We start from the raw sequence: 16,465 nt of genomic DNA on the forward strand, positions 1-16,465 counted from the left end.
TTTGGTATTTGATATGGAATTTGGGAGTAAAATTTTAATATTTCGATATTGGGTTTGGTACAAGATATTAATACCATTTGTTATTTGGTATTTACCGTATACCGAATTATTTAATATGTTACTAAAAATGGAGGAGGAAACTTAGTACCAAATGCTTGGCAATCCTTGGTAGAGCTTATTTATGATTTCGTGCTGAACCCGGTAAACAAACAAATAGGTGGTCTTTCCGAAAATGTTAAACAAAAGTTTTCCCCTCGCATCTCGGTCACTTTTACTTTTTCGTTATTTTGTAATCCCTAGGGTATGATACCTTATAGCTTCACAGTTACAAGTCATTTTCTCATTACTTTGGGTCTCTCATTTTTTATTTTTATTGGCATTATTATAGTGGGATTTCAAAAAAATGGACTTCATTTTTTAAGCTTCTTATTACCTGCAGGAGTCCCACTGCCATTAGCACCCCTTTTAGTACTCCTTGAGCTAATCCCTACTCGGTCTTTCTTTTCTATTTTCTTCCAATAGTTCGACCTATTCAGAAAAATTGTCGGCTTACGAATATAATTTTATCTTGTTTCCATTTTATTTATTATTCCTGATCCGGAAGTAACCTTTTCCTTTCCTTGGGCAGTACCTCCCAACAAGATTGATCCATTTGGATCTTGGTCCATGATGGCCTTTTTATTAATTTTGACGATTGGATCTCTCTATGAATGGAAAAGGGGTGCTTCGAATCGGGAGTAACCACAAGTGATAGAGCAAAAATAGGGGGGAAGGACAAAAGAAAGAGCGATGCCTACATTAAATCAATTGATTCATCATGGAAGAGAAGAAAAATAGTGCACAGACCGATAGCTGTATTATATGGGATGTCATTGTATGTGACAGTTCCTCTAACATTTTCTTGCAATTGTCCTCCTAATATCTTTAATAGGGTTGTTTTCCCACTGCCAGAAGGCCCCATTAAGGCAAGAATTTCACCCTTCCTTCTTCGAACCTTGAGTATCTGCTTGTAATTGTCATGCTCAAATTGGGAAGCTACCTTTGATACAACTGCCTTGACAGGATTGTTGGAGAAAGCTTGGCTAAAATGTCATTTTCACTTCTTACTTTCAAGAAAACCCACCATCACATCACCCTTACCAATGCTCCATGTGACACCAATAGGAAAATGAAACCTAAAATGATAAATCGATTTGTGCTCAGCCTCCTATGGGATAGGGGGAAACCCCTCTCCCTTTTAGAGTTGTTACTCCGAAATTATAGAAGACCCCCTTTAAGATCAAACAATTCCATCGAATTAAGTATGATTGTATGTGTGATAGCATCTACTATACCAGGAATATCAATGAACCCGATTATTGCAATTGCTCAGGATAGCCTTTTTTAGCTTCTAGGGTGTATTTCTTAGTTCAAGATCCCTCTTACAGTGCTTTAGTCTTAGTTCCGGGAGAGAGTGATTGCACATTCAAGGACCCGAAGCAAGCACCCGACCATCGTAGATCAGTTGGATTAGTCTAAATAGCTAGAAAATTTCCCAGCCAATGGGCAAGTTGAGCAAGTACGAGAAATTGACCCCGCTTCGCTTTCTTAAAAGCAAGGACCACTAGGGGAGGTCAAACCAAGGATCTATGGAAATGGGGGCTCGTCCCCGGTGAATATTGGATCAAACAATAGGGGGCCGTAGCACTAACCTCTTTTTTTTATTGATTCAATTGTTTTAATAACGGCTCATGCTTTTTTAATGATCTTTTTTATGGTTATGCTGGCGATGATAGATGGATCTGGTAATTGGTATGTTTCGATTCTGATAGGTGCACCTGACATGGCATTTCCACGATTAAATAATATTTCATTCAGGTTGTTGCCTCCAAAGGGTAGATACTTTTCCGGGTAGAAGGTGACAACCCTAATGAATTGACTATGAAGGTGGCTTTTAGCTATATCAGAGCTCAAATTCCTTAATCGTTATTGCCCAGTCTTCGATGATTCGGTAAATAATTCGGTATACAGTAAATATCAAATACCAAATAATTCCTTGTACCAAATAATTCCAAATAATTTCCTTAAATAATTCGGTATACGGTAAATACCAAATACCAAACGGTATTAATATCTTGTACCAAACCCATTATCGAAATATTAAAATTTTACTCCCAAATTCCATATCAAATACCAAATTGCCGAATACCAATTACCAAAATTTTCGATTCGGTTCGGTAATTCGGTTTTTGATATTTTATGCCCAACTCTAGTCGTCACACACACACACATATATATATATATGTATGTATGTATAATATGATTTGTCTAACTAACCCAATAGACAATAATATTAGTCATTCCAAATAATCTCTTGGACCTTGGTAATATATTCTTAAAAAGTACAAAAAAGAATATTAAATAGGATTTTTATTAAATATACTTTTTGAAGTTTAAACGTAATTTGCAAACCTCCAACTTTAATATGGTATTACCAAATATCGTACTGAACCGAATCTTAATTTACCAATTACCAAACCGTTGTTTTAAAGTATGGTATGTGGTATCTACTCTCAAATATCGATTACCAAATTACCAAATTCAAACTTTAAAAATATTGAATCGAATATGGAACGTCCACCCCTAATTGTGACGGTTGGAGCAATAGCCCCACGTTCCCTTTTATCTTTCGCGGCTTTATTTATTTAACTTTGGTTACAATTTAATTAGGAGACCAAATTTTGCAGGTAAAGAATCTTCCACCGTCCAACTTTGACGACTATTGAATCTTTGCAAGCTGACCAAGTCGCTTCATCGTTTTAACCATCACAATTGTCTCTTGTCCCATCTTATTTGGCCGCCCAGCATTGGCTTTTGCAATTTCTCATTGTTTTAACTTTGCTTTATACTGAAAAAGTACTGTAGTATACATAATTCTTTTAATAGTATTATTATTAGTAACCTAAGGTGATTTGCAATAATAAGTTTGTTTATATAGCAATTAAATAACTCCATCCACCCCTTTCATATAACACTCAGAACGGTGTTACTTTTAGTAATATGATTTCATAGAGCCAATATATAAACATGCCATGATATTTTTTTGGCTATTTATCTATTCCACTTTAATTCTTTTAGTAATATGATTTCACGGTACTAAACATGCCATGATATTTCTTTTGTGAAAGAAATTTAGTTAAATTATTTCCTATAAGAATAGATAAATGTAATGAAAGTATCATATTAAAATGGGACAGATGGGAAAATAAAAATTTCCTCCATTCTAATTTATTCAGATGATTTTAACTTGCCATGATTTTTTTTTAAATTTGTAATATTAAACTAATGCAAAATGTATTAAAATATTCTCTATTGTGATCCAAAACATATCACATCAAAAGTTAAAATTAAAAAATTATTAAAAATAAATATTTTTTGAAATGGACTTAATAAAGAGAGTCCTCCATGCATGCGAGTGAGAGACATAAGTGCTACTTTGCACTTTACTCTCTTCAAATTCGATACTCATTGTCCTAAAAAAAAGAGGCTTTGTTTCTATTTCATTTCTTTTTTTTAATCTTTGGCCTATCCTACAGTAACATTGTCTTCTGCTAAACTTAAAAAGAGTGATTGTTGTCTCTCTTCTTCTTCTTGGTTTTTGTCTTGTCTTGTTACTTCCTTTATTTCTTCTCCCATATAATGCAACATGCAATTACCATAAGGCATATTATATAATATCTCATCAAACATTTTACCATAAAAGAACCAATATTAGAGATGCCCAATAATCCAGCAGTTCAAGATTTGATGAGTGGTCATTATAAAGTTGTTATCTTTTTAATTTATTTGGTTCATTTACTGATCATAAATTGAAGTAGCAACAAGAAGCTAAAGGCTTTCAAGATTTTGATTTTTTTTTTAAAGGAAGAGTGATGCAATGAGGGATGAGTATTCCAAGAAAAGCAAGGTGATTACTTCTATCACAACCTCTTTTGGAGTTTTGTTTGGAAGATGCAATTTTGGATTTCTTTTCTTTTGTTTTTTTGGGCTCAACTCAATTATTGATCTGCTGACATTTTACCCTTTGAGTACTGAAGTTGTCTTGGTCCAGAAAATTGGTTCGGAAATGGTTCAATTTAAAGGGCAAAACTGTTGAATTCCAATCTGATGAATCTGTTGTCTATGGAGGTTAGCATCTAATCTCTTTTGACCTTGTACTTGCCCTTTTTTCTTGAGATGTTTGTTCTAAATTGGGATTTTCTTACAATACCAGGAGATTGTAACTTACAAAATTAAAATGAATCTTCTTCTTTTGTTTTTTTTTTGTCTTTTTTTTCTCTTTCTCTTTCAAGGGTGGTGAGATTCAAATATTTTGTCTTATTCTTGCGTTAGTTATCTCTGGCTCAGCACATGTTTATGGTGATTAGTGAAGGTTTTGGTCTCATATTGAAATTATTTGTCTTCACTTTCTTTACCTCCAGCAGAAATTGGAGTTGATTCCTCGTATGGACACTCAACTAATAGTAGTTATTGTATCTCAGAAGGACATCTTTCTTTGTTGGAAAAACATTGGAATCACGAAGAAAGGTGACTTTCTGAGATAGTAATAACTATTAGTTGAGTGACCATCTAACATATCAATCTCCTAATTTTGTGATTTGTAAAAATTGTTTTGAGTTGTGCTTTTTTGTACCAATTTCACTAACTCTTGATTCGGGAACTAACGTTGATCTTCCCTTCTTCAGGAAGTTATGAGTGGAGAACAAGCATATCAGAATGGGAACATTGCACTATCAAGAAGAGCAAAAAAGGTTAGTGGCATGGTTAGTAATCCAAATCCTTTTAATTATGTAGTATTTGAGAGACTTCTTCTTTAGTGACTTTAAGTTAATTCTAGTCTCTTTTTCCTCTCAAATGAGCAGAAAAATCAACCAGGGGTATGGAGCATCTTCCACGAGGGAGTGTTAATCTTGATCACCCTAAGATTATAAATGTACAAAATTATAGGTTTGCCGCCTTGATAAATCCAGTAGATATTTCAGATTTTGTCTCCTTTTTCCTTTATAGTCACAACTCACAACATGAATGTTTTTCACTTCATTTCTTATTGCCTCAGAGTCTTTGTATCTACATGGAATGTGGGCGGAGAATCACCAATGATCAATTTGAATCTAGATGAATGGCTTCATTCCTCACCCCCTGCAGATATTTATGTGCTCGGGTATGAGCTCTAAGAATTGGTTCCTTTAAAAAATTTGTCATATACCACAGTTGACTGAAATGTTATTCGTTATTACATTTCAGATTTCAGGAAATAGTTCCTTTAAATGCTGGTAATATTCTGGGAGCTGAAGACAGTGGCCCTGCCAAAAAGTGGATTGGTTTGATCGAGGAGACATTAAACAGCGGTCCTGGTACTAGAGGAGGTAATGGTTGCTACACTTCTTCTCCTGTTCCAAATCAAATTGCAGAGTGGAATGCTGATTTTGAGGGGTCAAGTAGATACAAGGCTTCGTCCTTCTCTCATCGTCGGTCACTCCAGACACCTCAGTGCGGGGGTATGGAAAATGATCCTTCAATCTTGCAATCTCGTGTGGATGGACGATACAGTGTTTGTGATCGAGTAATTTTTGGACATAGGTCTAGTGATTTTGATCCTAATAGGGAGCAGAGGCCAAGTGACTATTCCTATGCTCACAGGCCAAGTGATTTTTCATCTTCTCACAGACGAAGTGACTATACCTCTTTTCACAGGCCAAGTGATTATTCATCTGGTCATAGGCTAAGTGACTATTCCGGTGGACAAAGGCCAAGTGATGTCTCCAGATGGGGCTCATCAGATGATGAATATGGACCTGGAGATTCACCTACTGTTTCATTTTCACCTGTGACAAATGGAGGGTATGTTCCTGCAGAAGATGGTTATAGAATGCCTAGAAATTTAACCTACTGTTTAGCAGCAAGTAAACAAATGGTTGGCATTTTTCTCACCGTATGGGTGCGGGGTGATTTGAGGGAACATGTTCGGAATATGAAGGTATCATGTGTTGGGAGAGGATTGATGGGATACCTCAGGAATAAGGTAATTCTAACTGGAATGAGTTTGGTTATTTTTTGTCTAATTTGAGAGGTTTCCACATATTGCTTAGAAGAGAAAAACTTGGCACAATGTACCATTTGCTTGGTTTTGCAGGGCTCTATTTCAATCAGTATGCAGTTGCATCAAACAAGTTTTTGCTTTGTCTGCACTCACTTAACCTCTGGTCAGAAAGAGGGTGATGAGTTGCGCAGAAATTCTGATGTCATGGAGATCCTAAAGAAAACAAGATTTCCTCAAGTTAGTGGTCTGGATGAAGAGAAGTCACCAGAAACTATTCTTGAGAACGAGTAAGATGGCTGTTTACTTTCTGGAATAACTCCTGTTGTGTTTCATGAAGATAGCTGAAAATGAAAAAGATAGAAAGGCTTGAGTTTAATATAGTTGTTTCCATGTAAAACCATAACTAGGTTGTCCCTAAATTCATTTCATCTTAGATTATCCAATCCATTTTCTGATGATTGCCCAATTCTCTTCAGCCGGGTTATTTGGCTTGGGGATCTGAACTATCGAATTGCACTCTCTTATCGTTCTGCAAAAGCACTTGTTGAGATGCAAAACTGGAGAGCATTGTTGGGAAATGACCAGGTGTCTCTGTAATCTTGTGTTTTTCCCACTTCCATACTTGAATTTATTTCAGTTGAATAATGTCATAGTGCAATAATCAATTGATTTTGTTTTCTATTTCCTTGACAGCTGAAGATAGAACAGAGACGCGGTCGAGTTTTTGTGGGATGGAGAGAAGGAAAGATATATTTCCCACCAACATATAAATATTCTAGGAATTCAGATAGGTATTCTGTTGATGACATGCAACCAAAGGAGAAGCGCCGAACGCCTGCATGGTAAGTGTTATTCTTTAACTAACAAAAAGAACATATATTCTCAATCTAAAATCTCTATACAGGTTATCAAAATATCCAGTGGAGGATTTATCTACAAGTCTAGAATTAATCTGTGAAATCTCCATCTGAAGGTGTGATCGTATTTTGTGGCATGGAGGGGGTCTCCAACAGCTGTCTTATGTCCGCGGGGAATCTAGATTTTCAGATCATAGACCTGTTTTCAGTGTGTTTTTGGCCGAAGTTGAGTCGGTACACAGCAGATTGAGGAAAATGAGTTGTTCAAGCTCAAGAATTGAGGTGGAGGAGCTCTTGCCCTACTCACATGGTTATACTGAACTCTGCTTCTTTTGACGTAGAAGTGAGAACATTAAAGCCTCAATGTCCAGCATGCTACCTTTTTTGTCAAGGTACACTTTATCTTTTTACTTCTATATTTATGTGAATTTCATTTGTTTATCTATATGGGATGCTTTATTTGAGAAATGCAATTTTAATTTTTATCTCATCTTAATTAAACCAGGACATAGGGTGTCCAATGAAGAAAGAAAGCTCTCTACTTTTCTCTTTTCTTTTTCCCAAAATTTCTTAATTGGTCTTACTCTTGATAAAGTTGATATCGACATCTACCATTTCCAGGCATGATATTATGGTTTGGTCTGCGAGATTCTTAGTAAGATTGCTCTTCAGTAGAAGATACATCTGTTGTATTTGGCATATGATTTGAACCTGCTGATACTACTATTTCTCAAGTCTCCTCATTAGCCTTGTACCTCAATATTTAGAGTGATTGTAACCTTTAAATACTCGTCTAAGCATATCAGTGACGGGTACTTATCTCATCTCTCTTTCACTCTCCAGATTCAGGCAGGCGTTGCTTTGGAAAAACTCAACCGCAAAGGATGACTGCCGACCATCCAAATCCCACTAGTTGAAAAAGGTTATTCCTTGTCCGTCTTTTTCTTGGTTATGCTGCAGATGTTTATTTAATTTGTAATTCTGCATCATCTTCTTCGATAAACTCAAATATTTTTATGGCTCGCTTACCTTGAGATAGACTGTACTGAACATTTTTTTCCCTTTCAAGTTAACACTGCTTCTTAGATAGACATTTTGCTTCTTAGGAAAGGGGATAGAGCGCTTTGTAAAGACTGTAAAGTCATACCTAGCGAGAATCTTTCGACTCAGCATAGGTTGTTGGTGATGGATTTGGTTATCAATAAGGGCAAAAAGAAGAGAAGCGTGGAGGCTCGGCCCAGGATTAAGTGGGGTAGCTTGACTTTGGCTAGTGCTTTGGAAATAGAGGAGAAGTTGAAGAGTAGGGGGGCTTGGGAGAGTAGAGGAGGTGCGGATAGTATGTGGGAGACGATGCTAGTTGTATTAGGGAGACCGCTAGAGAGGTGTTGGGTGTCTCGAGAGGTCAATCTGGCAAACATCGGGGAGACTGGTGGTGGAATGAAGAGGTTAAGCGAAAGGTGGAATATAAGAAGGTGGCTTATGCTAAGTTGGTTGCGAGCAAGGATGAGGAGGAAAGACAGACGAATAAGGAGGAGTATAAGGTAGCTAAGAAAGAGGCTAAGTTAGCGGTTACGGCAGCTAAGACTGCAGCTTTTGAGCGCCTGTATGCGGCTTTAGAGGAGAAAGACGGAGATAAGAAGTTGTATAGGCTGGCTAAGGCCAGGGAGCGGAGGGCTCGTGACCTTGACCAGGTGAAGTGCATCAAAGGAGAGGATGGTACAGTGTTGGTGGAGGATGCTTTCATTAGGGAGAGGTAGCAGTCCTACTTCCATAAACTTTTGAATGACGAGGGGGACAAAGGTTTCGTGTTGGGGGACTTGGAGAATTCCAAGGAGTGTTCAGATTATGGGTATTGTAGGCGTATCAAGGTTGAGGAGGTCAAGGGAGCTATTCGCAGGATGAGGCGGGGTAGGGCGATGGGGCCAGACGAGATTCCAGTGGATTTTTGGAAAAGCACTAGCGGGGCAGGTTTGGAGTGGTTGACAAGGTTGTTTAACAGTATTTTTAGGACAGCAAAGATGCCTGAAGCGTGGAGATGGGGTACGATGATTCCAGTGTATAAGAACAAGGGAGACATCCAGAGTTGCAATAACTATAGAGGTATTAAGTTGTTGAGTCATACTATGAAGGTTTGGGAAAGGGTGATAGAGGTGAGGATGAGAAGGATCGTGACGCTTTCTGAGAATCAGTTCGGTTTCATGCCAGGTCGCTCGACCACTGAGGCCACTCACCTTGTAAGGAGATTAGTGGAGCAGTTTCTGGAGAGGAAGAAAGACTTGCATATAGTGTTTATTGATCTTGAGAAGGCATATGAAAGAGTTCCTAGGGAGATTCTGTGGAGGTGCTTGGAGGCTAGAAGAGTTCCCGTGGCGTACATTAGGGCGATTCAGGATATGTATGATGGGGCGAAGACTTGGGTGAGGACGGAAGGTGGAGATTCAGAGCACTTTCCAGTCGTGATAGGGTTGCATCAGGGATCGACTCTTAGCCCAATTTTATTTGCCTTGATGATGGATGTTTTGACGCGACATATTCAAGGGAAGGTGCCTTGGTGTATGTTATTCGCAGATAATGTGGTTCTAATTGACGAGACTCGGGGTGGAGTTAATGATAAGTTGGAAATGTGGAGGCAGACGCTTGAGTCTAAAGGATTTCGATTAAGTAGAACCAAGACGGAGTACTTGGAGTGTAAGTTCAGTGATGTGTCGTTGGAGGCTGGAGTGGTTGTGAAGCTGAATTCTCAGGCCATTCAGAAGAGGGATAGTTTCAAGTATCTGAGGTCTATGATTCAGGGCAATGGTGAGATTGACGAGGACATCACGCATCGTATTGGGGCAGGATGATTGAAATGGAGGCTCGCTTCTGGAGTTCTATGTGATAAGAAGGTGCCTCCGAAGCTTAAAGGTAAGTTCTATAGAGTGGTAGTCCGGCCGGCTATGGTGTATGGAGCGGAGTGTTGGCCAGTTAAGAACTCCCACATTCAAAAGTTGAAGGTGGCGGAGATGAGAATGTTGCGATAGATGTGTGGGCATACCAAGAAAAATAGGGTAAGGAATGAGATTATTCGAGAGAAGGTGGGAGTTGCCTTGGTGGAGGACAAGATGCGAGAAGTAAGGTTACGTTCGTTCGGGCACGTGATGAGGAGGGGCTTAGATGCTCCTGTGTGGAGGTGTGAGACACTGGCTATGGATGGTTTTAGGTGGGGTAGAGGTAGACCAAAGAAATATTGGAGGGAGGTGATTAGGCATGATATGGAACAGTTACAGCTAACGGAGGACATGACCCTTGATAGGAAGGTGTGGAGGAAACGGATTAGGGTAGAGGGTTAGGGGTGGGAGGGCGTTGGTAATAGTAGGGGTGCGCTCCTCGGGGGCTGGAGTTTTTTGTTCGTGGCTAGCGGTGTTAGTTTATTTTGCTTACCGTACTAGTTTATATATGTACTTTTCTTTTGTGTTTGGTATTCTGTTAGTTTGTCTTGTGTACCATACTAGATATATACACTTATATTTGGGTTGGTTTATGGGTATCGGTCCTAAGCCGGGGGTCTATCGGAAACAACCTCTCTCTACTTCTCCTGAGGTAGTGGTATGGTCTGCATACACTCTATCGTCCCCAGACCCCACTAGGTGGGAATACACTGGGTATGTTGTTGTTGTTGTTGCAAGTTAACACTGCATTAGGAGCAAAATATTGACGTTTCAGTAATGTCATCTTTCCTCCATTGTGTTAGGTAATTATGAATACTTCAACATTATTTGGAAAGATAAGTTATCTGCTATTTTATTACATGGGCAGATCGAGGGGGATTCACCCGAACCCCATTCTTCAGAAAATTACACTATGTATAGAGGATCAAAATTTTGTTATGGATATAATATTAGATGTTGAATCCCCTTGATACAAACCGAAAGTTCAGCTCAGCGGTAAATGGGGTTCAAATTCTCTTTGACTATGCAGGTTCAACTGATGCTAGCCACTGTTTATAATGTTTTCTAAGCTCTTCGCGTGTTTGTTTCTTTAGATTTTTTGAATCCCCTTGGCAAAAATCCTGCCTCCGACACTGAAATAATTGTCAACTTTAATTATAGAACCTTGGAGCTTGGTGGCTTTGATTTGGAGCCCTTTGATGAGATTATGGCCAACCATGCAAGAGAGCATGGTGTATTTGGTGGCACGCTTGAAATCTGAGCTTATGAGCTGTGGTTATGTGTCTGCTTTTGATATCTGAGTTATGGAAGGAACCTTTGATCTTACTACCAAACAAACTGGCTCTGGGACCCTTTTCCTTGATAAGGATTGGAAGTACAGCTAATTTCTAATCCGGAAGCTGAAGCTAATGCCACGCCATGATACTAATATATGCTTCTTTTTTGGTGCCAAGTGGGAAAATGATTCGATTTTTATGGTTTAGGCAGAGGATTCAATGACATAATGAGAATGAGAGATGGAGGAAAATTATCATGTTTAGATCATCTGGTCTATGCTCTATTACAAACTTAAGAGGAGAACTTATATTCTAAGGAATTGTGATCTCCTCCTGTTCTTTTGTCAATGATTTCCCAGAAAAGCGGTTTTCTTGGATTACTCCCCTGTTTTCTTGGTTTTCTTGGGAGGGAGCCATGATTCAGAATTCAGAATTCAGAAGCACTATGCTTTTGGGAATGATTGCTTTTATTTCTCTTTCTTTCTAAGATACAGTAAGTTTTTTAGTTGGAGATAACTTGAAACTGTATCCTAATTCAGAAGCACTTAATGATTTTATTTTTCAATTTAATAGGAGTATTTAAGCTTTGTAATTTTGTGGCCAAGTATGCTTCACAACAACAACAAACTGAAAATGAAAGCAGTAACCCCCTCTCCCCCCTTTCGTTTTTGTTCTATCTTTTTTCTAAAAATATTTATTTTAATTTACTTGTCTCTTTTTTGAATCAAGAGAATATTTTTATATTCTTTCAATACTATACCTATCACCAAATGACTGCATACAGTATATATATTCAAAGTTATATTTTTCAAAGCATAATTAGTAAGACTAATTTAATAAAATAAATTCTTAATAAGTATATTTTTTAAGGGAGCATCGGTCAATAAAGGCTAACTAAAACTGGGAGTATTACAATTCTTACCAGAGGTGGAGTCAGGATTTCAAGTAAGGAGTTTAATATTTAAAGAAAATTAAGTTGAAGGGAGTTCAACATCAATTATAACCACATAAAAATAATTTTAATCATGTATAAATAGTATATTTTTTCGTCGAAGGGGGTTCGGCTGGCTCCGCCTCTGATTCTTATATATATATAAATATAGCTTCACAGTGTAGTATTTTGACAAAGGAAAGTCGGTTGGCACCCCCTCAAGCTCACGTGGCTCCGCCAGTGCGCATATCATCTTCTATGATGTAATTGTATGGCGTTTGCCTGAATTATACACAAATTTTTATGAAATAATATTTCCTACTAATTGTTTAACAAATATAAAAAATCGTTTTTTTTTTAAAAATATTTTCATTCGTATCAAACACACTTGAGAGAAAATTAACACGACCTATGTCCAAGAATGACACCCCCTTTTTTGGACGAAGATAAGCAAGTACGTGAAAGAACCCGAAGCTATAAGTCAAGCGGAATTTTTTGTGTTAACTCTAGTTTTAGCAGAAACTGATCAATGTTTTAGCTAAAGACCGTTATTGATATATCTGGTTTTGTGAGACAAATCTTTTTTTAATGAAAAAAGAATTAATGTTTTAACTAAGACTTATTTATGTGTCTAATTTAAGGAGATGGGCTATGTCACATTATTTTTATCTTTAACGAAAAAGGATCAATGTTTTTGCTAAGACCTTGTCACGAATCTAAAATTGAGGTCATTATGGAACCTATATCGACCCAACTTTGATAGGTAAGTCAATACCCAAAACACAAGGAAAGATTGAAATATGGAATAAGATGGTAAAATATAAAACTTCTAGAATGAAGTCACGCAATATCACGTAAATAACATAAGATCCAAAGAAAATAAAATCAATCCCAAAATGAGGTGTCATTAGTGATAAGAGCATCTAAGTACAAGATCGAAAATCTGAACATACTGCATAAGTCTGTTTCTGATAGTAAATAAAGATATAAACTGGAATATGAAAAGGTCTGGAGTCAACCTCGAACTCTGGAGCGCACCAGTACCTCAAATATCATCTCTCAATGCATGAATCAACCACCACAGGTCGCATTCATATTGGGATCTTGCAGCGAAAATAATAATAAATGCTTCAAAATTCCTTACCCACTTCTAACTCCCTAAACCATAGCATGCTTTACATGTTCGTTAACTATCTGGCCCGAAAGAAAGTTAAGCCATAATCTACCTCAAAAAGCTGAAAATCCAAGCCTAAGTCTTCAATGTGGAGCTTTTCCTTCTAAAATGGTCTCGTCACAAGCTAAAACTATCAAAAACATCATCAACACGTCAAAAAAAGCTAATGATACCCTTATTAGCTACATTTGAAATGAGTTCAAAATTAGTCAGAAAAATGAGTTTGAAAATAAAAGGGTGAAGTCAAAATTTTATTTTATAAACAAGTTGTCCACATCAATAGGATTCTACAGCTGAAAACCCACTTGAAACGAGTTGAAATTGATGTTCAAATCGAAGAAAAATTATTTTTCTAGTTTACCGAAAAACTCCAAAACACATTTTGAAATCAAGATAAAAAGGTATTTTTGAAGATATAATTGATGGAAATTAATGGAAATAAGAGTATGGAACTTGCCCATGCACGATTGGTGAAGAAATCCTTAAAATTCACCCTTTTTCGAAGCTCCCAAATCCAAAATTGGTGAAAATCGCGAAAATGAGGTATTTATACTATTTTGGGAACAATGCCTTATGATCGAAGTCCCCCACCTTACGATTGTAAGGGTCAACTTTGACCTGGGTTATATTTCTCATCGTGGTCGGGGGAGGTGGACCTCACAACTATGATAAAAAACTTGGTTAAGACCTTTAATTGCATCAACAGGCCCCGTGACTGCAATAAAGGATTGTGGCTACACCATTTGACAGTAAACCAGCTGAAGTAAGGTCCAAAAATCCTTCGAACAGATCCTCAAGGTTTCTTTAGGACCCCACATAAGGAAATCATATATGCTACTAGGCTATTTTCAATGTTCTGGACTCAATTACAATGTCATATTTTTGAAAAGAGACCATTTATAATAATTTAGTCCGTGGGTCCCTAAAAGCTTGATTTAACTAATTTTCAAAATAAGGATCAAAATACAAAATAAAGGCTTGGATCCTGAACTACCCATACTACTAATCCAAAATCGACATTCTGTATCTAATGAAACTATTCAAATCACCATTTGGCGCCCAAAATCCAAAGTGTTGACCAAAATCGAATGGATGGCTTTTAAAGCCTCAAATAGTCTCAAACTCTCCTAAATCACCTCTGAATGCATTAGAGATCGTGCCATCCATCCCCGTATCTCATAAATAGCATGTAACAACTACGATGCAGGAAGAATTAGTCAAAACATATAAAAAGGAAAATCTCACTATTAAGGCTGTCGCATTATCCACCACTAAAATACTAGTTCTCCCTGAAACTAAAAAATAAATAAAGTGCCTGAAGTAATAAAAAGTTAGGTGTATTTATGCCTCATATCGAAATCGACCTCTCGAGTAGCCTTCTCAATAGGGTGATGTCTCTACTGGATAATCACTAAACCGATACTCTTAGACCTCAATTTCCTAGTCTGTTAGTCTAGAATATCAATAGGTTCTTCTTCGAAGGATATATCATGGACTAATACAACAAAATCGCATCGAATTATATGTGCATCATCAGGACAACATCTCTTCAACATAAGAACATGGAATACAAGATGGTCAACTGAAAGATATGGAGGCAAAGCCAGCCTATATGCCACATCACCATACTTGTCAAGGATTTTGAAGGGCTAATGAACCTCAGACTAAGCTTTCCTTTATGTTTGAACCTTAGCACACCCTTCATGGGTAAAACTTTCAACATGATCATCTCTAATCTTGAATGATGCATCACAAGCTAAATGTTGATATAACTCTTTTTCCTACTCTGGAAAATCAATAACCTCAATTGAATTAGTCTTAAATGATCTATCAATTCCCTCAACAAATTTGTACCCCAGGTCCCACCTTAGATGAGTCAAACCATTTCTTGAGAGATCTACACCTTCATCCATATAATACCTCAAAAGGCTTCATGTGAATGCTGGAATGGTAAATAAACTCTGCTAGGGGAAAGTACTAGTCCCAATGACCACTCAAGTTCATGATACAAGCTTAGAAAATATTCTCTAATACCTAAATAGTTCTCTCAAAACTGACCATCGGTCTGAGGATGAAACATTGTGCTCAAATCAAGCTGAGTACCCAACTCACTCTGAATAGTGCTTAAAAAACTCAAGGTAAACTGAGAACCTCTATCAGATATAGTAGACACAGGGATATAATTCAATCAAACAATCTCTCTAATATAGATCTTGGCCAACTTCTCCATATTATAGTTTGCTTTCGCGGGTATGAAATGGTTGATTTGGTCAATCAGTCCACAATCACCCAAACAGAGTCAAACTTTCCCAAGGTCGTGGGTAGGCCAACCATGAAATCCATGATGATCAACTCCCACTTCTACTAGGGAATAGGCATCCTCTGCATCGTACCTCCTAATTCTTGATGTTCAATTTCACCTATTGACAATTAAAATACTTAGACACAAACTCTATAATATCCTTCTCCATTCCACCTTACCAGTAATGTTGCTTTAAGTTATGATACGTCTTAGCCGTTCCTAGGTGAATGAAATATCTAAATGAACCTCCTCCAAGATAAGACTAACCCATCCACTAACTATCAGAGTCTAAAGAAATCGTATTTTCTTCACCACTCAAAACCTTATCATGAATCACCTTTAATTTATCACCGTTAAACTGATAAGCTAGGATATGTTCCATCAACAATGACCTAGCCTTCACAAATGCAAAAATATGTATGGGTGAAGAAATATCGAGCCTCATGAGCTGGTTAGCTAAATACTAAACCTCCAAGGCCAAATTTCACTCCCATGCTAAGATATGAGCTAAACTCCCCATACTCATCGCCTTTTAACTCAAGGCATCCTCAACCATATTGCTTTTGTCCAGATTATAAAGAATAGTAAGGTCATAATCCTTGAGTAGCTCAAACCATTGATGATGTATCATATTCAAATATCATTGGGTGAAGAAATACTGAAGGCTATGATGATTATGAAAAATCTCACAATGACTCCATGCAAGTAATGTCGCCATAATTTCAACACAAACATAATTGCAGCCAACTTCAAATTATGGGTTGGATAATTTTTTTCTTGAGGATTCAACTGACGAAAAGCATAAGAAATCGCCTTACCCTATTGCATTAACATAACACCCAATCCAACTTTGGAAGCATAAAAAAAATTATAAAACCCATGCCTTTCGTGGAAAAAGTCTAGATAAGAGACGAAGTC

General features: G+C 37.4%; 1 protein-coding gene across 7 annotated transcripts; it reads left to right on the forward strand.

Moving 5' to 3' along the window:
- The first annotated feature begins 3,476 nt into the window (after positions 1-3,476).
- LOC107873129 (type IV inositol polyphosphate 5-phosphatase 6) lies at positions 3,477-11,732 on the forward strand. Of its 7 annotated transcripts, none has more exons than XM_016719867.2 (12): positions 3,477-3,946; positions 4,091-4,167; positions 4,725-4,790; positions 4,902-4,986; positions 5,096-5,200; positions 5,284-6,061; positions 6,173-6,366; positions 6,556-6,664; positions 6,773-6,921; positions 7,053-7,328; positions 7,780-7,858; positions 11,025-11,732. In XM_016719867.2, the coding sequence occupies exons 1-10, from the start codon at positions 3,924-3,926 to the stop codon at positions 7,270-7,272; spliced, it is 1,806 nt and encodes a 601-aa protein (XP_016575353.2). In that variant the 5' UTR covers positions 3,477-3,923; the 3' UTR covers positions 7,273-7,328; positions 7,780-7,858; positions 11,025-11,732. The 7 variants fall into 7 exon arrangements, with proteins under 7 accessions (XP_016575353.2, XP_016575352.2, XP_047269473.1 ...); XM_016719866.2 differs by having other exon boundaries at positions 3,478-3,946; positions 4,077-4,167; XM_047413517.1 differs by having other exon boundaries at positions 3,478-3,946; positions 4,725-4,787; positions 4,900-4,986.
- The last annotated feature ends 4,733 nt before the right edge of the window (positions 11,733-16,465 follow it).

Source organism: Capsicum annuum, chromosome 6 (assembly GCF_002878395.1).
Source record: "Capsicum annuum cultivar UCD-10X-F1 chromosome 6, UCD10Xv1.1, whole genome shotgun sequence".
In the NCBI taxonomy this organism is placed as follows: domain Eukaryota; kingdom Viridiplantae; phylum Streptophyta; class Magnoliopsida; order Solanales; family Solanaceae; genus Capsicum; species Capsicum annuum.